Source organism: Salmo salar, chromosome 18, assembly GCF_965601325.2.
Source record: "Salmo salar chromosome 18, fSalSal1, whole genome shotgun sequence".
In the NCBI taxonomy this organism is placed as follows: Eukaryota; Metazoa; Chordata; class Actinopteri; order Salmoniformes; family Salmonidae; genus Salmo; species Salmo salar.
The window spans coordinates 81,969,743-81,992,476 of NC_138308.1; the positions used below are offsets into that span (position 1 = coordinate 81,969,743).

The window sequence follows — 22,734 nt, forward strand, 5'->3', positions numbered from 1 at the left end:
GGAGGAGATCCCTCAGGAGACCATCCGCCACCTCATCAGGAGCATGCCCAGGATTTGTAGGGAGGTCATACAGGCACGTGGAGGCCACACACACTACTGAGCCTCATTTTGACTTGTTTTAAGGACATTACATCAAAGTTTGATCAGCCTGTAGTGTGGTTTTCCACTTTAATTTTGAGTGTGACTTCAAATCCAGACCTCCATGGGTTGATAAATTGGATTTCCATTGATTATTTTTGTTTGATTTTGTTGTCAGCACATTCAACTATGTAAAGAAAAAAGTATTTAATAAGATTATTTCTTTCATTCAGATCTAGGATGTGTTGTTTAAGTGTTCCCTTTATTTTTTTGAGCAGTATATTTGTCAAATGCCCCGAATACAAACATGTGTAGTAGACTTTACAGTGAAATGCTTGCTTATAAGCCCTTAACCAACAATGCAGTTAAGAAAAATAAGAGTTAAGAAAATATTTACTAAATAAACAAAATATAAAAGCAACAATAAAATAATAACGAGGCTATATACAGGAGGTACTGGTACAGTCCTCTGTTGCTTGATACTCTACAGTGAGACTCACAAGGCTCCGTTTACACTGACGCTTCTACATTTGTATCACAGAGCTGTCCTAACGGTTGTTTCACAATGGGTTCTTGGATCTGATCATCATTAGATCGCAGCGCTGCGTCTTTTAACCATTAACCAGAACCAATATATGGACACAATCACAGGATACTTATGAATGCCAGGTGTAAACGCCCCGAAACACGCAAGCCTCACACACAGCCTGGTATTATACACAGAGACAAGGCAACACCAGTGTTATACTGTAGCAACAGGGTTTTATTTGGCCATAAATCTCATATGTTGAATCAATAATATACACAATATATACAGAATGCGAACGCACAGTCCGGGTTGAGGTTTCTTCATTCTTGCAGCGAGCAGAGGTTGGCAGAGCATCATTTGCCTCCGTTCATCAGTGTCATGGATGGATCCTGTCAATCTCCCACACACACACACCACCTGCAGTGGAGGGTCGGGGGACCTGGTGTTACTATGGCAACAGCTCCCCCTCTCTGTCCATCCATCCACTGTCCAAGTCAGATGATCTTTCTGTCTTTCTCATCTGCGCCAGTACTGAGGAGAGATAGGAGACAGACAACACCGTTAGCCGACACAAGAGACAGGAGACAGACAACACCGTTAGCCGACACGAGAGATAGGAGACAGACAACACCGTTAGCCGACACGAGAGACAGGAGACAGACAACACCGTTAGCCGACACGAGAGATAGGAGACGGACAACACCGTTAGCCGACACGAGCGATAGGAGACGGACAACACCGTTAGCCGACACGAGAGATAGGAGACAGACAACACCGTTAGCCGACACTAGAGATAGGAGACAGACAACACCGTTAGCCGACACGAGAGATAGGAGACAGACAACACCGTTAGCCGACATGAGAGATAGGAGACAGACAACACCGTTAGCCGACACAAGAGATAGGAGACAGACAACACCGTTAGCCGACACGAAAAATAGGAGACAGACAACACCGTTAGCCGACACTAGAGATAGGAGACAGACAACACCGTTAGCCGACACGAGTGATAGGAGACAGACAACACCGTTAGCCGACATGAGAGATAGGAGACAGACAACACCGTTAGCCGACACAAGAGATAGGAGACAGACAACACCGTTAGCCGACACGAAAAATAGGAGACAGACAACACCGTTAGCCGACAAGAGACAGGAGACAGACAACACCGTTAGCCGACACTAGAGATAGGAGACAGACAACACCGTTAGCCGACACGAGAGATAGGAGACAGACAACACCGTTAGCCGACACGAGAGATAGGAGACAGACAACACCGTTAGCCGACACGAGAGATAGGAGACAGACAACACCGTTAGCCGACACGAGAGATAGGAGACAGACAACACCGTTAGCCGACACTAGAGATCGGAGACAGACAACACCGTTAGCCGACACGAGAGATAGGAGACAGACAACACCGTTAGCCGACACTAGAGATCGGAGACAGACAACACCGTTAGCCAACACTAGAGATAGGAGACAGACAACACCGTTAGCCAACACTAGAGATCGGAGACAGACAACACCGTTAGCCGACACTAGAGATAGGAGACAGACAACACCGTTAGCCGACACGAGAGATAGGAGACAGACAACACCGTTAGCCGACAGGAGACAGACAACACCGTTAGCCGACACTAGAGATAGGAGACAGACAACACCGTTAGCCGACACAAGAGATAGGAGACAGACAACACCGTTAGCCGACACGAGAGATAGGAGACAGACAACACCGTTAGCCGACACGAGAGACAGGAGACAGACAACACCGTTAGCCGACACGAGAGACAGGAGACAGACAACACCCTTAGCCGACACGAGAGATAGGAGACGGACAACACCGTTAGCCGACACGAGAGATAGGAGACGGACAACACCGTTAGCCGACACGAGAGATAGGAGACGGACAACACCGTTAGCCGACACGAGAGATAGGAGACAGACAACACCGTTAGCCGACATGAGAGATAGGAGACAGACAACACCGTTAGCCGACACAAGAGATAGGAGACAGACAACACCGTTAGCCGACACGAAAAATAGGAGACAGACAACACCATTAGCCGACAAGAGACAGGAGACAGACAACACCGTTAGCCGACACTAGAGATAGGAGACAGACAACACCGTTAGCCGACACGAGAGATAGGAGACAGACAACACCGTTAGCCGACACAAGAGACAGAAAACAGACAACACCATTAGCCGACACAAGAGATAGGAGACAGACAACACCGTTAGCTGACACTAGAGATAGGAGACAGACAACACCGTTAGCCGACAGGAGAGACAGGAGACAGACAACACCGTTAGCCGACACTAGAGACAGGAGACAGACAACACCGTTAGCTGACAGGAGAGACAGGAGACAGACAACACCGTTAGCCGACACTAGAGATAGGAGACAGACAACACCGTTAGCCGACACGAGAGATAGGAGACAGACAACACCGTTAGCCGACACGAGAGATAGCAGACAGACAACACCGTTAGCCGACACGAGAGATAGGAGACAGACAACACCGTTAGCCGACACGAGAGATAGGAGACAGACAACACCGTTAGCCGACACGATAGATAGGAGACAGACAACACCGTTAGCCGACACGAGAGATAGGAGACAGACAACACCGTTAGCCGACAGGAGAGATAGGAGACAGACAACATCGTTAGCCGACACTAGAGACAGGAGACAGACAACACCGTTAGCCGACACGAGAGATAGGAGACAGACAACACCGTTAGCCGACACTAGAGATCGGAGACAGACAACACCGTTAGCCGACACGATAGGAGACAGACAACACCGTTAGCCGACACTAGAGATCGGAGACAGACAACACCGTTAGCCAACACTAGAGATAGGAGACAGACAACACCGTTAGCCGACACGAGAGATAGGAGACAGACAACACCGTTAGCCGACAGGAGACAGACAACACCGTTAGCCGACACTAGAGATAGGAGACAGACAACACCGTTAGCTGACACAAGAGATAGGAGACAGACAACACCGTTAGCCGACACGAGAGATAGGAGACAGACAACACCGTTAGCCGACACGAGAGACAGGAGACAGACAACACCGTTAGCCGACACGAGAGATAGGAGACAGACAACACCGTTAGCCGACACGAGAGACAGGAGACAGACAACACCGTTAGCCGACACGAGTGACAGGAGACAGACAACACCGTTAGCCGACACGAGAGATAGGAGACAGACAACACCGTTAGCCGACACAAGAGATAGGAGACAGACAACACCGTTAGCCGACACGAGAGACAGGAGACAGACAACACCCTTAGCCGACACGAGAGATAGGAGACAGACAACACCGTTAGCCGACACTAGAGATAGGAGACAGACAACACCGTTAGCCGACACTAGAGATAGGAGACAGACAACACCGTTAGCCGACACTCACGCCAACACACTTGTCATGTAGACGCTTAACACATGTAAACACAAATATTTACCAACCCATGACACCTAAACATCATACCTCAAACATACCTCATTTGCACACACTGTATATAGACTTTTTCTCTATTGTGTTATTGACTGTATGTTTGTTTATTCCATGTGTAACTCTGTGTTGTTTGTGTCGCATTGCTTTGCTTTATCTTGGCCAGGTCGCAGTTGTAAATGAGAACTTGTTCTCAACTGGCCTACCTGGTTAAATAAAGGTGAAATAAATAAAAATAAAAAATAAACTTGTAAAAGTACCTCAAACCAGGTAGTCATTGTTGTAGAATTTTGTAGAAAATAGAATTTGTTCTTAAAGACTATTAAGGACACATACATTAACACTGCTACAGGAAAGGTCAGTATAATTGTCTCAGTTTTGATACACAATACACTTCGGTTGTGACACACACACAAACACACCTGGGCAAACTTGTGTATCTGCTCTACCACGGCAGCAAACAGAGCCCCCACGCTCTCATCAATCAGACTCTGCATGTAGTGAACGGCCTCCTCGTCCGACAGGTCCAATCGGAACTTGTCCTGCACCTGGAGGGGGAGGAGACAGAATGTTCAGGGGAGAGATAAATCCTGGTTAGATACATTCATTGGGTTTGTTCTTTCATGTGGAGACACGTAAAATCCACACACAAGTGTACATTACAGTATGTCTGCAGAGTGAAAAACACACACAGTATTTCCCACCCACCTTCTTAACAGTCTTGTCAGGCTCCAGGGCGATGTCAGGAATGTTGGCGTCCACCATGAGAGAGAACAAATTCAGGATGAGGTTAGAGTACCTGGAGAGAGAGAGACAAGATTGAGAGAAATGAAAAAGGTTCATCACAGCTGATACAATTGTGTGTGTGTATACTGTGTGTGTGTATACTATGTGTGGGTGTGTATACTGTGTTTGTGTATACTGTGTGTATGTCCTACCTCCTGAGGTGAAGGAAGGCTGTGTAACACTGTTTCCTGAACTCCTGGTACTGTTCACTCTGCATGCCGCCCATCCCCTCCACCATCTCCTTACTCAGCTTCATGGGGGGAGGCAGGGGCTTGGGGTCACGACCCAGGATGTAGCCAAAGTCTATGTGGAATAACTTTCCTGAAATAGGAAGATGGAAAGGTATTCAATCAATGAAATGTATTCATAAAGCCCTTTTAACAACAGCAGTTGTCACCGTGTATTTAGTCATGCAGAACAGAGTAGAGTAGCTTTTGAAGGAAAGAACTAGTGATCAGACAATGTACAAATCCAACCACAGTGTGCTGGAGGTACATGACACATAATTCCTATAGACTCACCAGTCTTTGTGAGGAGCAGGTTGTCCAAGTGTCTGTCTCCCACACCCAGGATGTATGTGATGACACAGTAACCGGCTGGAAAAAGAATGACAAAACGACATCTCAGTAGTCATCCAAAAACACACATTAGGATGCTGAAAACAGAGGGCACCATGCCAACCCGTTGAATGGCCTACTTCTTGAAGTTCTATTTTGGGAAGAAATGTTGTTTTACCCTTAAAGGCGCAGTAGGCAGCTTTTTGTGCGACCCACCAAATTCACATAGAAATGTGAGTTCTTAATCTGTCATTCTCATTGACAGCAAGTCAGAAGCGGTATATCCGTTCTATGTGCACTATTTCTATGCTTCTCTTAATTTTTGTTTTTCTGTCGGTTTTGTTCACCAGCTTCAAAAAGCTGCAAAAATGTTAGGTTATTGAAAATATATTTCACAGAGATTTAGATGGTACAATGATTCTCTACACTATGCTTGTTTTGTCACCAACTGAAATTAAGCTAAACATTCACATTTTTGCAACCAGGAAATGGCGGAGCGATTTCTGCATACTGTATCTTTGAGTGTGTGTACATTACTGCATTTAAATGTGGGATATTGTTTTTCAACAGGAAAAGTTAAAAAAATTGCTGGAGTGCGTCTTTAATGTCACCCACACCAAGCCCTGGGATTGGTCCGAGACAGTGAGGTGGGAGGGTGTTAGTAGCAGTAGACTCACCACAGCTCTTGACGTAGGTGTCCATCACCTCAGAGCTGATGCCATAGGGCCCCTTATCACTGGGGGCGTGTTTTCTGAAGAAACTCTATAGAGACACAGTACAAAAGGAGAGAAAAGATAGTGTGTAATGTGTAAGACTATCACTTATAAGAAGCTACGGCAGACATGATATCACAAGACAGGCCTACCGACACAGACATGATATCACAAGACAGGCCTACCGACACAGAGATGATATCACAAGACAGGCCTACCGACACAGACATGATATTACAGGACAGGCCTACCGACACAGACATGATATCACAGGACAGGCCTACCGACACAGACATGATATCACAAGACAGGCCTACCGACACAGACATGATATCACAAGACAGGCCTACCGACACAGACATGATATCACAGGACAGGCCTACCGACACAGACATGATATCACAGGACAGGCCTACCGATAGACATGACATATTAAGACAGGTCTACAGACACAGACATGATATCACAGGACAGGCCTACCGATAGACATGACATATTAAGACAGGTCTACAGACACAGACATGATATCACAAGACAGGCCTACCGATAGACATGACATATTAAGACAGGTCTACAGACACAGACATGATATCACAAGAGGCCTACCGATAGACATGACATATTAAGACAGGTCTACAGACACAGACATGATATCACAAGACAGGACCACCGATAGACATGACATATTAAGACAGGTCTACAGACACAGACGTACACAGAGTGAAGATGGTAGACAAACATCTACTATACGATACAATGGTAAATAGGCTCTTAGACAGAAATATCTTGATCTCCTACCTGGATGTTTCCTTCAGTGGCCAGAACCTCAGCCACAGGCACCGACTGGACAAACTGCATGAACCCTAAAGGAACAACAGCACCCAGATCAGAGGTTAAAGGTCAGAAGTCACTTCCTGAGACAGTATTCGATCTCTACATCATTGGTGCTCACCATGCTTGGTGCTTGTGGCCAGCACTTTGTAAGGCGTCAACTTCAGATCTAGATTCTCTTTCCTCAGCAGCTGAGAGAATTTCCATCAGATTTCCATTAACAACACACAGCCACTTAACCTTCTGAGTCAGGATAAAATAAACAGCAGTCTGTTTGGCAGTAATGTTTGTCTCTGACTTTGTCCATAATAATACAGTATTATGTTTATATGATATGATAATAATATGTTGATAATATGGTAATAATAGGTTTATATGGTAATAATACGTTACTTTCTGACCTTGTCCATGAGAGAGATGATCTGTAGGATGAGCTGGTCTTGTCTCAGGTCGTCTCCATGTTTAAAGATGACAGGATACATCTTCCCTTCCTCAGCCTTGAAGATCAGCTTGGCTGGCATCAGAGCACTCTATAATACACAGAGATAGAGTGACGAGATTACAGAAACACATAAAGGTACATTATCACGTACCCATTACACTATCACACAGCAAGCATTGTCTATGTATGGCCCAAAAACTACTACTACACACTAATCCGGGGGAGAGGTAGAGGTGGAGCAGGAATAAAAGATGAGAGGGAGGAGAAAGAAGAGGTTGAGAGGGAGGAGAAAAGGAGAAGAGCGAGAGAGGAAGAAAGAGATAGGAGGTTGAGAGGATGGAGGGATGGAAGGTGATGTACCTTGAACAGCGTGGCGGTGTCTGGCACGATGCCTCTGATTCTCACCGAGGGTTCCAGAGGCAGAGGGATGGGGTCAATCTCACACAGGTTCACCTTCTCATTGTCCGCCAGCAGAGCCTGCAGTCGCTCCGTCTGAAACACAGGGGGCGCCACTGTCAACCATCCCAATCATAACACCATATAGTCACAAGGAAGGAAGACTTTGTGTGTGTGTGTGTGTGTGTGTGTGTGTGTGTGTGTGTGTGTGTGTGTGTGTGTGTGTGTGTGTGTGTGTGTGTGTGTGTGTGTGTGTGTGTGTGTGTGTGTCTGTGCGAGATAAATCTCCCATACCTTCTTCTTGCGGTTGCCGCTCTCTCTCTGCACAGCCTTCATCAGCTGTACTAGTCTGTCCACAAACGTCTGCTGGGACGCCAGGAGAGACCGCATCACCCTCACACTCTTATCACCCTGGAGAGAGAGAGAGGGAAGGGGTCAAATAAAAGAGAGGAGGAAATGAGTTCTACTCATGGTAACCAATCATAAACACTCCAGTGTTTCTTCAACATACTGTGCCGTATCACTCACTGTACATGCAAATTCATAGTGCTGAACTTTCAAATTACAAACGGCAAGATGAAGTAAGATAGGAGTTGTGAAAGACAGACCTTGAGCAGTGCTTGGCTGAACCTCCCGATGACGTTGAGGTACATATTGTGGGTCTTCAGGTCTCTCTGCTGGGTGTCCTGGTCTTCACACTCCACTATTACATACCTGAAAGGGTTCACACAGATTTAGCACACACACACGTAGGCTACATACAGTTGAAGTTGGAAGTTTACATACACTTAGGTTGGCGTCATTAAAACTCGTTTTTCAACCACTCCACAAATTTCTTGTTAACTAACTATAGTTTTGGCAAGTCGGTTAGGACATCTACTTTGTGCATGACACAATAGATTTTTCCAACAATTGTTTACAGACAGATTATTTCACTGTATCACAATTCCAGTGGGTCAGAAGTTTACATACACTAAGTTGACTGTGCCTTTAAACAGCTTGGAAAATTCCAGATAATGATATCATGGCTTTAGAAGCTTCTGATAGGCTAATTGACATCATTTGAGTCAATTGGAGGTGTACCTATGGATGTATTTCAAGGCCTACCTTCAAACTCAGTGCCTCTTTGCTTGACATCATGGGAAAATCAAAAGAAATCAGCCAAGACCTCAGAAAAAGAATTGTAGACCTCCACGAGTCTGGTTCATCCTTGGGAGCAATTTCCAAACGCCTGAAGGTACCACGTTCATCTGTACAAACAATAGTACGCAAGTATAAACACCATCGGACCACGCAGCCGTCATACCACTCAGGAAGGAGACGTGTTCTGTCTCCTAGAGATGAATGTACTTTGGTGCGAAAAGTGCAAATTAATCCCAGAATAACAGCAAAGGACCTTGTGAAAATGCTGGAGGATACAGGTACAAAAGTATCTATATCCACAGTAAAGCGAGTCCTATATCAACATAACCTGAAAGGCCGCTCAGCAAGGAAGAAGCCACTGCTCCAAAACCGCCATAAAAAAGCCAGACTAAGGTTTGCAACTGCACTTGGGGACAAAGATCGTACTTTTTGGAGAAATGTCCTCTGGTCTGATGAAACAAAAAGAGAACTGTTTGGCCACAATGACCATCGTTATGTTTGGAGGAAAAAGGGGGAGGCTTGCAAGCCGAGGAACACCATCCCAACCATTAAGCACAGGGGTGGCAGCATCATGTTGTGGGGGTGCTTTGCTGCAGGAGGGACTGGTGCACTTCACAAAATAGATGGCTTCATGAGGGAGGAAAATTATGTGGATATATTGAAGCAACATCTCAAGACATCAGTCAGGAAGTTAAAGCTTGGTCGCAAATGGTTCTTCCAAATCGACAATGACCCCAAGCATCCTTCCAAAGTTGTGGCAAAATGGCTTAAGGACAACAAAGTCAAGGTATTGGAGTGGCCATCACAAAGCCCTGACCTCAATCCCATAGAAAATATGTGGGCAGAACTAAAAAATCGTGTGCGAGCAAGGAGGCCTACAAACCTGACTCAGTTACACCAGTTCTGTCAGGAGGAATGGGCCAAAATTCACCCAACTTATTGTGGGAAGCTCGTGGAAGGCTACCCAAAACGTTTGACCCACGTTAAACAATTTAAAGGCAATGCTACCAAATACTAATTGAGTGTATGTAAACGTTTGACCCACTGGGAATGTGATGAAAGAAATAAAAGCTGAAATAATCATTCCCTCTACTATTATTCTGACAGTTCACATTCTTAAAATAAAGTGGTGATCCTAACTTTTTACTAGGATTAAATGTCAGGAATTGTGAAAAACTGAGTATAAATGTATTTGGCTAAGGTGTATGTAAACTTCCGACTTCAACTGTATATACACACACAGAAAGTATGTGATCCTCACCAGTACAGATAGTTGGCCAGTGTTGAGTTCTTACAAGCACGTGAGATGAGGAAGGTACACAGGTCCTGCTGTAGAAGACAAATAACATTGAGTTATATACCGTACTAAACATATTAGTTATATACCGTACTAAACATATTATTTATATACCCTACTAAACATATTAGTTATATATACCGTACTAAACACATTAGTTATATATACCGTACTAAACATATTAGTTATATACCCTACTAAACATATTAGTTATATACCCTACTAAACATATTAGTTATATACCCTACTAAACATATTAGTTATATACCCTACTAAACATATTAGTTATATACCCTACTAAACATATTAGTTATATACCGTACTAAACATATTAGTTATATACCCTACTAAACATATTAGTTATATACCCTACTAAACATATTAGTTATATACCCTACTAAACATATTAGTTATATACCCTACTAAACATATTAGTTATATACCCTACTAAACATATTAGTTATATACCCTACTAAACATATTAGTTATATACCCTACTAAACATATTAGTTATATACCCTACTAAACATATTAGTTATATACCCTACTAAACATATTAGTTATATACCCTACTAAACATATTAGTTATATACCCTACTAAACATATTAGTTATATACCCTACTAAACATATTAGTTATATACCCTACTAAACATAACAGAAAATACTTATCAGCCCAACTTCAATTATTTTCATCTCTTACCTCCAGGTTCTCGCTGGCCGCCCCTTCTTTTCCTTTCTGGACAGGTGAGGGCACCGCTGGAGCAGTCAAGATCTGGGGACTGGAGACACACAACCAGTTCATATTACACTGTTAGAACACAGTCATGATAAACAATTCTATATATTAAAAACAATCTAAATGCAGAAGGTCAACAAATTCTGAACTGGAACGTTTACCTGACCTTTTTTAAAAGAACACACATTTCTGTTTCATGTTTTAAAATATTTCCTGTTTTCGTGCCTAATGGTCTACTCTACAAAGCCAGTCGTCCACCCTTACAGACCCCCCTCTCACCTGTCCAGGTCCCCCAGGGTGGAGCTCTCTCCCAGGCCTTGGCTGTCCCTCTTGCTGCCTGGCTCCAGCCCTCCCTGGATGTCAGTGAAGATCTCGTATTTCAGAGCCTGGACCAGCTGGAGAAGGTACATCAGCAGATCCTGGAGCACAGGGGGAGAGACGTTGGTGTTAGTGTGTGTGTGTACATACTGCATATTTATGGCTCTGCTGTGTCACTCTACAAACACACACACACACACCCCACCCCACCTCCAAACACCTCAACACACTCCCCCTACTCCACCTACCTCGTCATCGGCCTGCTGCAGCCTGGTCACAGCGTAGCGTCGTACGGTGGGGTTGGTGAACTGGGAGGAGAGCAGCTCCAGGGAGTCCTCTACGTCCATGGGCCTCCACTTCCCCAGCAGCTCAAGGGCCTGCTTAGCCTCCCCGGGCAGGGCCCAGTTCACACACTTCAGGAACTTAGTCAGCGCCTGGAGGGGGACAGCGGAGAGGAGAGGGGAGAGGAGAGAGGAGAGGGGAGAGGGGAGGGGAGAGAGGAGAGGGGAGAGAGGAGGGGGACAGGGGAGAGGAGAGAGGAGGGGGACAGGGGAGAGGAGAGAGGAGAGAGGAGAGAGGAGAGGGGAGAGGGGAGAGAGGAGAGGGGAGAGGGGAGAGAAGGAGAGGGGAGAGGGGAGAGAGGAGAGAGGAGAGGGGAGAGGGGAGAGAGGAGAGGGGAGAGAGGAGGGGGACAGGAGAGAGGAGGGGGACAGGGGAGAGGAGAGAGGAGAGGGGAGAGAGGAGAGAGGAGAGGGGAGAGGGGAGAGGGGAGAGAGGAGAGAGGAGAGAGGAGAGGGGAGAGGGGAGAGAGGAGAGAGGAGAGAGGAGAGGAGAGAGGAGAGAGGAGAGAGGAGAGAGGAGAGGGGAGAGGGGAGAGGGGAGAGAGGAGAGAGGAGAGAGGAGAGAGGAGAGAGGAGGAGTGCTTCGTTAATTAGCTTCTTAGACCAGCGCGTTAACAGAGATGGAACGTCCTTGAGTGTTGTGGTGAAAATAGGGCTTTGGGTTTTTCCTGTCCAGGAACAACTCTGGGCCCTAGTTATACTGGGACCATGCTTAAACTAGGATTGTTTCCTGGTCAGGAAAACTCAGGGCCCTAGATGCTGTCCAACTTTGTTTCCGTTTTTGTAGGGAAATATATATAAATCTAAAATATATTCTGCTGTAAACACACAAACACTGTCCATGTGTCCGCACACTACACACAAAGAAATGGCCCATGGGACAATAAAAGATGTTGAAGCATAGCAGGATACACACCTTCTCCTGAGTGGTGAGGTAGTAACGGAACTTCCACACCAGGTCCTGTTCCTCAGAGCTCAGCTGCTTCGTTGGGGGGTAATTCACTATGACCTATAGATAGATAGATAGATAGATAGATAGATAGATAGATAGATAGATAGATAGATAGATAGATAGATAGATAGATAGATAGATAGATAGATAGATAGATAGATAGATAGATAGATAGATAGATAGATAGATAGATAGATAGATAGATAGATAGATAGATAGATAGATAGATAGATAGATAGATAGATAGATAGATAGATAGATAGATAGATAGATAGATAGATAGATAGATAGATAGATAGATAGATAGATAGATAGATAGATAGATAGATAGATAGATAGATAGATAGATAGATAGATAGATAGATAGATAGATAGATAGATAGATAGATAGATAGATAGATAGATAGATAGATAGATAGATAGATAGATAGATAGATAGATAGATAGATAGATAGATAGATAGATAGATAGATAGATAGATAGATAGATAGATAGATAGATAGATAGATAGATAGATAGATAGATAGATAGATAGATAGATAGATAGATAGATAGATAGATAGATAGATAGATAGATAGATAGATAGATAGATAGATAGATAGATAGATAGATAGATAGATAGATAGATAGATAGATAGATAGATAGATAGATAGATAGATAGATAGATAGATAGATAGATAGATAGATAGATAGATAGATAGATAGACAGACAGACAGACAGACAGACAGACAGACAGACAGACAGACAGACAGACAGACAGACAGACAGACACACACACACACAGTTGAGTCTACTGCTAACATCCGACACATTCACATCGCGAGCACACGCACGCACGCACGCACGCACGCACACACACACACACACACACACACACACGCACACGCACACGCACACACACACAGACACACACAGACACACACAGACACGCACACAGACACACACGCGCGGTTGCTGTCGAGTAACGGTACTGACGTTGAGCTGGTCTCGTGTGGCAGCGTTAGGCTTTAGGTCGTGGTCTGACGGTCCGCACCGTAGGCTACGGGCTAGCTTATGGTGCTTGCTCTCCACAAGGTTCTCCTATAGCAGGGAAAGAATCAATACAATGCATTCAACTCAATACATGATCAATATGTCGATAACTGAACGTCTCCCTTTGTGTGTGTGTGTTTCTCACCATGCACATCTGAGGGTCGGGGACTTTGACGATGTCAGCGCTGATGAGCACAGGTGAGGCGTCATCTCCATCCTGGAAGGGGAGGAGTTCAAGTCAATCAGCAACCACATCACCATGGCCATCAACCAATCAATAATCCCTTTCAGAACTACCACAGTATTTTAATGCCACAAAAACGTAATACCAACCGTGTGTGTGTGTGTGTGTGTGTGTGTGTGTGTGTGTGTGTGTGTGTGTGTGTGTGTGTGTGTGTGTGTGTGTGTGTGTGTGTGTGTGTGTCTACAGTACCTACCTTCTCATAATAGACAATACTGTACTCTGGCTTTTCACCAGTTTTGACACGAGGAAACTCCACCATTAGGTACATGAAGTTGGAACTGCGTTTCTCCCTCTGTGGGAACACAAACATACGACTGACTTTTGCTAGAGGAAGATAACACAGCAGTGTAGAGAAAGGAGAGATTAATATCTTTACATATTCACACGCAAAAGTATTTGTGATGGATGGGCTCTGACCCAACTGATTGTAAGTGTATGATGCAATATATGATTTATAGTGATTGAAAGAACTGGCCCCAGATCCTCTAACTCACCTCATTGATCATCTCTATTTCTCTGAAGGTGAGACGGTCCAACCAGTCTACCTTCACCATGTGACCCTGCCGGTGGGCCTTGGTCAGCTAGAAGGAGAGAATGAAGAGAGTAGAGGGAGAGGAACGGCGGAAAAGAAAGACGGAGCAGTGGAGGAAAGATGTAGTGAGGTTAGGAATAGAGGATGCAACAGAGGTGTAGCAGAGATGTGCAGAGAGCTCGCTCGGCCAATCAGAGCGCAGTTTTGGGTGCCAGCGGCCAATCCAGCGCAACGGAAGTACGGAACAGAAACTCAGCAGCCAATCCCCTCAGCGTCAGTGTGTGTGTCCGGGGCACACAAGAACACCATTCACCAGGGCTGTTATAACTCATCCGGAACTTGGTACAGTTCATTTTCACTATTTACAATCAGTCTACACACTCGTGGGTCTACAGTGCCTTCCAAAAGTATTAACACCCCTTAACTTTTTGTTGTTGTGTTACAGCCTAAATGTAAAATGGATTCAATTTAGAATGTCACCGGTCTACACACAATACCCTATAATGTCAAAGTGGAAAATTTTTACAAAATAATAAAAAATGTAAAGTATGCAGTCAATAAGTTTTCAACCCCTTTGTTATGGCAAGCCTACATAAGTTCAGGAGTAAAAATGTGCTTAACAAGTCACAATAAGTTGTATGGACTCACTCTGTTCAATAATAGTATTTAACATGATTTCTGTACCCCACACACAAATCTGTAAGGTCCCTCAGTCTAGCAGCAAATTTCAAACACAAATACAACCACAAAGACCAGGGACATTTTCCTATGCCTCGCAAAGTAGGGCACCTATTCGTAGATGGGTAAAATAAAAATAAAAAAGCAGACAATGAATGAGCATGGTGAAGTTATGAATTACTCTTTGGATGGTGTATCCCTACAGAAATACAGGCATCCTTCCTCAGTTGCCGGAGAGGAAGGAAACCGCTCACGGAATTTCACCATGAGGCCAATGGTGACAGAGTTTAATGGCTGTTATAGGAGAAAACTGAGGATGGATCAACAACATTGTAGTTACTCCACAATACTAATCTAAACGACAGAGTGAAAAGAAGGAAGCATGTACAGAATAAAAATATTCCTGTTTGCAATAAGGCACTAATGTAAAACTGAAAAAAAGGCAAAGAAATGTACCTTACGTCCTGAATACAAAGCGTTATGTTTAGGGAAAATCCAAGACAACCCATATTTTCAAGCATGGTGGTGGCTGAACCATGTTATGGGTATGCTTGTCATCGTCAAGATCTAGGGAGATTTATAGGATAAGTAGAAATGGAATAGAGCTAAACACAGGCAAAATCCTATAGGAAAAGCTGGTTCAGTCTGCTTCCAACAGACACTGGGAGACAAATTCACCTTTCAGCAGGACAATAACCTAAAACACAAGGCCAAATATACTCTGTAGTTACATATCAAGCTGACATTGAATATTCCTGAGTGGCCTAGTTACAGTTTTGACTTAAATCGGCTTGAAAATGGCTGTCTGGAAATGATTAAGAACCAACTTGATAGAGCTTGAATACCTTTTTAATAACAATACTAAATATTATACAATCCAGGTGTGCAAAGCTCTTAGAGACTTACCCAGAAAGACTCACAACTGTAATGGCTGCCAAAGGTGATTCTAACATGTGACTGTGAATACTTATGTAAATGAGATATTTAATTGACATATATAAACATGTTTTCACTGTCATTGTTGGGTATTGTGTGTAGATGGGTGAGAAAAAAATAAAAATGTATTCAATTCTGATTTCAGGCTGTAACACAACAAAATGTGGAATAAGTCAAGGGGTATGAATACATTCTGAAGGCACTGTAAAAACTACAAAATTAAAACAAGCACACCAAAGGCTAAAGACACATTTTGTAATAATTACTGTAACGACTGGGATTATTATATTATATGCAAAGGTGGTGCTTCTTAGTTGTTTCTCATGAAAAATGGCAGGGGGGTTGATGTACCATCTTCCTCACACACGCAAGCCATGCACACACACACACACACAACAAAAAGTCAGCAAGAAGTAGCTATAGGGCCTAATATGTGTACCAACAAAGACCAAGAGAAATACACAGGCCTACACACACACAGGCAAACACACACAGGCAAATACACACACATCCAGCATTCCGACCCTCACTCCTCTCCTTCCAATCCCTAGTACTCACATCACTGAGAAACTCCAGGTCAGAGGGCTGGAATAGACAGTGATTTAGACAGGTCCTTTCACAGGAGTATATCTCACACACACGCACGCACGCACGCACACACACACAGAGACACACCCAAACCTCCAGGGGACCCCTGACCCTGTGACTACCTTGGCCAGTCTTCCCATCTGGTCCTCTGCTAGACTGCTGCTGGTCCTACCTGGGGTGCTGGTGGGCTCCCCTCCGTCCCCCTCTACCCCAGGCCACACCTTCAGGTCATGCATCCCCTGCCGGAACATTCTGGGAGAGAGGAAGGGGAGATTGAAAGGGGATGTGAGATAGTATCGGTCAGATGGTATCAGTTTCAATAATAGCCACATACTGCTGGTCAAAAGTTTTAGAACACCTACTCAGTGAAGACATCAAAACTAGAGGTCGACCGATTAATGAGGGCCGATTTCAAGTTTTCATAACAATCGGTAATCGGCATTTTTGGACGCCGATTATGGCCGATTACATTGCACTCTACGAGGAGACTGCATGGCAGGCTAACCCCCTGTTACGCAAGTGCAGTAAGTTGCTAGCTAGCATTAAACCTATCTTATAAAAAACAATCAATCTTAACATAATCACTAGTTAACAACATATGGTTGATGATATTACTAGTTTAACAAGCTTGTCCTGCGTTGCATATAATCGATGCGGTGCCTGTTAATTTATCATTGAATCACAGCCTACTTCGCCAAACGGGTGATGATTTAACAAGCGCATTTGCAAAAAAGCACAATCGTTGCACCAATGTACCTAACCATAAACATGGTTTCTTAAAATCTTTAAAAGACTTTCTTAAAATCAATACACAAGTATATTTTTTTAAACCTGCATATTTAGTTAAAAGAAATTAATGTTAGCAGGCAATATTAACTAGGGAAATTGTGTCACTTCTCCTGCGTTCAGTGCAAGCAGAGTCAGGGTATATGCAGCAGTTTGGGCCGCCTGGCTCGTTGCGAACTGTGTGAAGACCATTTCTTCCTAACAAAGACCATAATTAATATGCCAGAATTTTACATAATTATGACATAACATTGAAGGTTGTGCAATGTAACAGCAATATTTAGACTTAGGGTTGCCACCCGTTCGATAAAATACGGAACGGTTCCGTATTTCACTGAAAGACTAAACGTTTTGTTTTCGAAATGATAGTTTCCGGATTTGACCATATTAATGACCTAAGGCTCATATTTCTGTGTGTTTATTATAATTAAGTCTATGATTTCATATTTGATAGAGCAGTCTGACTGAGCGGTGGTAGGCAGCAGCAGGCTCGTAAGCATTCATTCAAACAGCACTTTCCCGCGTTTGCCAGCAGCTCTTCGCAATGCTTGAAGCACAGTGCTGTTTATGACTTCAAGCCTATCAACTCCCGAGATTAGGCTGGCAATACTATAGTGCCTATTAGAACATCCAATAGTCAAAGGTATATGAAATACAAATGGTATAGAGAGCAATAGTCCTATAATTCCTATAATAACGACAACCTAAAACTTCTTAACTGGGAAAACGTTAGCTTTTTTACATGGCACATATTCCACTTTTACTTTCTTCTCCAACACTGTGTTATTGCATTATTTAAACCAAATTGAACAAGTACCATTTAATTGATATTAAATAGATTTTATTTATGTATTATATTAAGTTAAAATAAAAGTGTTCATTCAGTATTGTTGTAATAGTCATTATTACAAATATATATATAAAAATTGGCCGATTAATTGGTATGGGCTTTTTTCGATCCTCCAATAATCGGTATCGGCATGGAAAATCATAATCGGTTAACCTCTAATCAAAACTATGAAATAACACATATGGAATCATGTAGTAACCAAAAAAGTGTGGAACAAATGAAAACATATTATATATTTGTGATTCTTCAAATAGCCACTATTTGCCTTGACAGCTTTGCACACTGTTGGCATTCTCTCAACCAGCTTCACCTGGAATGCTTTTCCAACAGTCTTGAAGAAGTTCCCACATATGCTGAGCACTTGTTGGCTGCTTTTCCTTCACTCTGTGGTCCGACTCATCCCAAAACATCTCAATTTGGTTGAGGTCGGGGGATTATGGAGGCCAGGTCATCTGATGCGGCACTCCATCACTCTCCTTCTTGGTAAAACAGCCCTTACACAGCCTGGAGGTGTGTTGGGTCATTGTCCTGCTGAAAAGCAAATGATATCCCCACTAAGCCCAAACCAGATGGGATGGCGTATCGCTGCAGAATGCTGTGGTAGCCATTCTGGTTAAGTGCGCCTTGAATTCTAAATAAATCACAGACAGTGTCACCAGCAAAGCACCCTACATCATAACACCTCCTCCTTCATGCTTTACGTTTGGAAATACACATGCAGAGATCATCCATTCTCCCACACCGCGTCTCACAAAGACATGGCGTTGGATCCAAAAATCTCCAATTTGGACTCCAAACCAAAGGACACATTTCCACCGGTCTAATGTCAATTGCTTGTTTTTCTTGGCCCAAGCAAGTCTCTTCTTCTTATTGGTGTCCTTTAGTAGTGGTTTCTCTGCAGCAATTAGACCATGAAGGCCTGATTCACACAGTCTCCTCTGAACAGCTGATGTTGAGATGTGTCTGTTACTTGAACTCTGTGAAGCATTTATTTGGGCTGCAATTTCTGAGGCTGGTAACTCGAATGAACGTATCCTCTGCCGCAGAGGTAACTCTGGGTCTTCCATTCCTGTGGAGGTCCTCATGAGAGCCAGTTTCATCATAGCGCTGAAGAAACTTTTAAAGTTCTTGAAATGTTTCATATTGACTGACCTTCATGTCTTAAAGTAATGATGGACTGTTGTTTCTCTTTGCTTATTTGAGCTGTTCTTGCCATAATATGTACTTGGTCTTTTACCAAATAGGGCTATCTTCTGTATACCACCCCTACCTTGTCACAACACAACTGATTGGCTCAAATGCATTAAGAAGGAAAGAAATTCCACAAATGTACTTTTAAGAAGGCACGCCTGTTAATTAAAATGCATTCTAGGTGACTATCTCATGAAGCTGGTTGAGAGAATGACAAGAGCGTGCAAAGCTGTCATCAAGGCAAAGGGTGGCAATTTAAAGAATCTCAAATATAAAATATATTTTGATTTGTTTAACACTTTTTTGGTTACTACATGATTCCATATGTGTTATTTCATAGTGTTGATGTCTTCTAGAAAATAGTAAAAATAAAGAAAAACCCTTGAATGAGTAGGTGGGCTTAAACGTTTGACCGGTAGTGTACAGTCAGCAGTATTCAGTCTGGCTTTTTTGTAACTTCCCATTCATACGCAAAGGATCTAATGTAAAATAGAATAGATAAATTATACACAGACAACACAAATCCTTCATTTTGATTTTGCCGACACAGTACAGTAATATAAAGCATTTGTCCTGTTAGTTGAGATGGACTTGGGACTCACCCATATTTGCCAAAGAGGGTGACAGTGGTTCCCCCCACAGGGGTGGCTCGGCCCGGCCCGTACACATCCCACACTGTTAGGGCCACCTGGGCACTCTGGGGCAGGTCTGGGTACTTCACTGGCAGCCTCAACCACTCATTCCAGCTGGGGGAGGGAAGAAGGGAAGAGCGAGAGTGAGAAAGAAAGAAAGTTTACAGAACAATTCACAAGGACTATATTACTTTGGATCTATTATAGTGAGATTGGACTACAATGTGAAATACAAAGCCCGGCCAGGTCAAAGAGTGGCTCAGAGCATCATTCAACTATCTCATTCAGTCTTTTAAGAGATTATGTCAATTTGGGACACTATATCCTAATAAGGGTGTCACTCACTTCCAGCGGGTGCTGAACGCCTTGTAGGAGGTGAGTACGGGCAGCGCCAGAGGTTTGCCCTCTGCAAACACCTGACAGGTAACATAGAGGTCTGAGCAGCTCTCCTGGTAGAGGCCAGAGAACCGGAGCATGGGATCCTGCAGCAGCGCCTTGTAGCTCTTCTGCTCCCTCTTGCCCTCCAAGCTGCCTCTGTGGAGGGGAGGGAGGGGGAGAGGGAGGGAGGGGGGGAAAGGGAGCGAAGGGGACAGGAGGGAGGCGGAGAGAGAGGGAGGGAGAGAAAGGGAGCGAAGGGGACAGGAGGAAGACGGAGAGAGAGGGAGGGAGAGAAAGGGAGCGAAGGGGACAGGAGGAAGGCGGAGAGAGAGGGACAAGAGGGAGATGGAGCGAGGGAAAAGAGGGAGTGGAGAGGGACAAGAGGGAGAAAGGGACAGGAGGGAGGGGGAGAGAGGGAAAAAGGCAGGGGGATCATGTGAGATTAGAGACATGAGGGAGGGGAGTAGTTTGACACCACCACCACAGTTGTCCCTGGTCTTCTTTCCCTTTCAGAAACACAATTATTGCCCTCTGCTTAGCTGAGGTTCTAGAATCTAGACAAAAGTAGTAAATCAATGTTAGATCTAACACTGTGGATGACGATTTACGATATATCTATGAATGATCACCTGCAAGAATATTCATATTTGTCTTATTTACTTTCATTGCCACTCGTGATTAGATGTGTGCATGCTGCTGTGTTAAGACAACGGTTAACAATCCCCTGGCAAATTGTGACAAAATGCATCACAATATTATTCCAGTACATAACGGCCTAACTGGAAGCTCTACACTACATGGTTTGTTGAGAATTATGGACGTTATTTACGGGCCACCACAGCGGAGCCCAGCTCGTTAATAGAAGTCACGAGAGGTGCACTAAACCGATGAGCCGTCGGAATGTGCATGATGTCACGACAAGCGAATTGTGCTCCCAAATAAGAACCCTCACCGGGCACGTTATGGTGCCGTGATATCATGATGTTGCCATGCTCGCTTAGGTAAATAGAAGACAAACAACTAGGTAGAAATGATGTGACTTTTGGGCAAGCGCTGCAATCATTTTTCATCCATGCAAAGTGGCATTAGCTGGTCAACATTGGGGACTCGAGGTCCACGATGTCATTGCTGTCAACTTGTTATCAATCAAATCGTACGCAGTTACAAAGCTAGTAGTAGTTAAACTGACTGCTATTGTTTGCTTGACAGCATTATGTAAAACATTTTCTTTGCGCTATACGTTAACTTGCTACTTTAATGTGGCCAGATAGTAACCCAAGTAATAAAACACTAACATTTTCAGTTGAACATTAATATCCAAGTCACAACTGTAGACATAGTTAAATGTGTCTGTGTCCATCTTTCGTCGACTTCGTTACTCATAAATCACATCGGAAAATTGGATTGTAAGCAACTAACTTTAGCCTTCTCACAGACGGTGGGCTCGCTTGTAAGGCCTATGTGAAAAAACACATAGCAATACAGTCTCTCCACTTAGCAAAAAAATGATATACTGAAATACAGTCAGTTTATACACGAGCAGTCCAATCGAAATGTGAACTTTAATCGTCTCGATTCACGGGAATGACATTATAGCGACAGATCACTTTTCGGACATGATTTTTTTTTTTGTGAGCACCGCAAAGGCATATAAAGCTGACGTCAGGGAAAAGTAATCGATCTCTATTCCTCTGCCAATGATGGCGTGTGTTGTCAATCGTTGTTTTTTAAGGTTGATTTAGCTAGTCTGATGGTTCACTTACTTCCTGAAGAAAGGGAATTTGGGGGCCGGTTTACTGGATATAATCTTAAAGGCATAGCCAACATAAGTAAATATATGGCATTTGATTTCAATAAAAACATTTGCAACAAGTGTCTTTTTTTCTATAGCTATGTGCAAATGAAATGTTTTACTTTCAACTATGTTTTCAATTCATGGTGGCCACAGTTCATTGGCCAGAGTTCATATGTTATGAACTAGCACATCTTTGTAGGGTAGTCTTGACTATGGTTGTTGTTTTGGTGGCATTGGGCATCAAGAAACCTGATTATAATGTACTGGCCAGGTTTCCTCAGTGTAATGTTCTCTGCTTTACTGAAGTCCAGGAACTCCAACCGCCTTACCAGAGGTGTATTCATTATGTACACCATAGCAAAAATGTTTCACAACAGAAAACCTTTTGCAATGAAAAGGAGAGTTTCTATTGAACACATTAAGGTAGGTCCCTCCTTGTTTAGTCCCGTTTGCTTCCGTTTGGTTCATAATGACAGTGATGGAGAGTAGTGGGTCT

General features: G+C 43.7%; 1 protein-coding gene across 4 annotated transcripts; it reads right to left on the reverse strand.

Moving 5' to 3' along the window:
* Positions 1–820: 820 nt before the first annotated feature.
* On the reverse strand, positions 821–22,104 carry LOC106577844 (phosphatidylinositol 3-kinase, catalytic subunit type 3). 4 transcript variants are annotated; one of them, XM_014156226.3, is made up of 26 exons: positions 21,739–22,103; positions 20,411–20,599; positions 20,036–20,179; positions 16,729–16,858; positions 16,577–16,603; positions 14,367–14,453; positions 14,066–14,164; positions 13,774–13,845; positions 13,572–13,676; positions 12,558–12,650; positions 11,549–11,734; positions 11,262–11,401; positions 10,947–11,025; positions 10,209–10,276; positions 8,413–8,518; positions 8,099–8,215; positions 7,769–7,900; positions 7,368–7,496; positions 7,088–7,157; positions 6,934–6,998; positions 6,100–6,184; positions 5,387–5,461; positions 5,018–5,186; positions 4,788–4,878; positions 4,502–4,627; positions 821–1,138 (listed from the first exon to the last, which is right to left on the reverse strand). In XM_014156226.3, the coding sequence occupies exons 1-26, from the start codon at positions 21,801–21,803 to the stop codon at positions 1,124–1,126; spliced, it is 2,664 nt and encodes an 887-aa protein (XP_014011701.1). In that variant the 5' UTR covers positions 21,804–22,103; the 3' UTR covers positions 821–1,123. The 4 variants fall into 4 exon arrangements, 3 of the variants coding, with proteins under 3 accessions (XP_014011701.1, XP_014011704.1, XP_014011702.1); XM_014156229.3 differs by having other exon boundaries at positions 21,863–22,102; XM_014156227.3 differs by lacking the exon at positions 16,577–16,603.
* Positions 22,105–22,734: the final 630 nt, after the last annotated feature.

Excerpts from the sequence above, each read along its gene's own strand:
- LOC106577844 (XM_014156226.3), bottom strand. The coding sequence starts at position 21,803 with ATGGACACAGACACATTTAACTATGTCTACAGTTGTGACTTGGATATT. Across the intron at positions 16,604-16,728 it reads AGATGGGAAGACTGGCCAAG|CCCTCTGACCTGGAGTTTCT; the intron begins GTAGTCACAGGG and ends TGTCTATTCCAG. Across the intron at positions 11,026-11,261 it reads ACCCTGGGGGACCTGGACAG|TCCCCAGATCTTGACTGCTC; the intron begins GTGAGAGGGGGG and ends GTGTGTCTCCAG.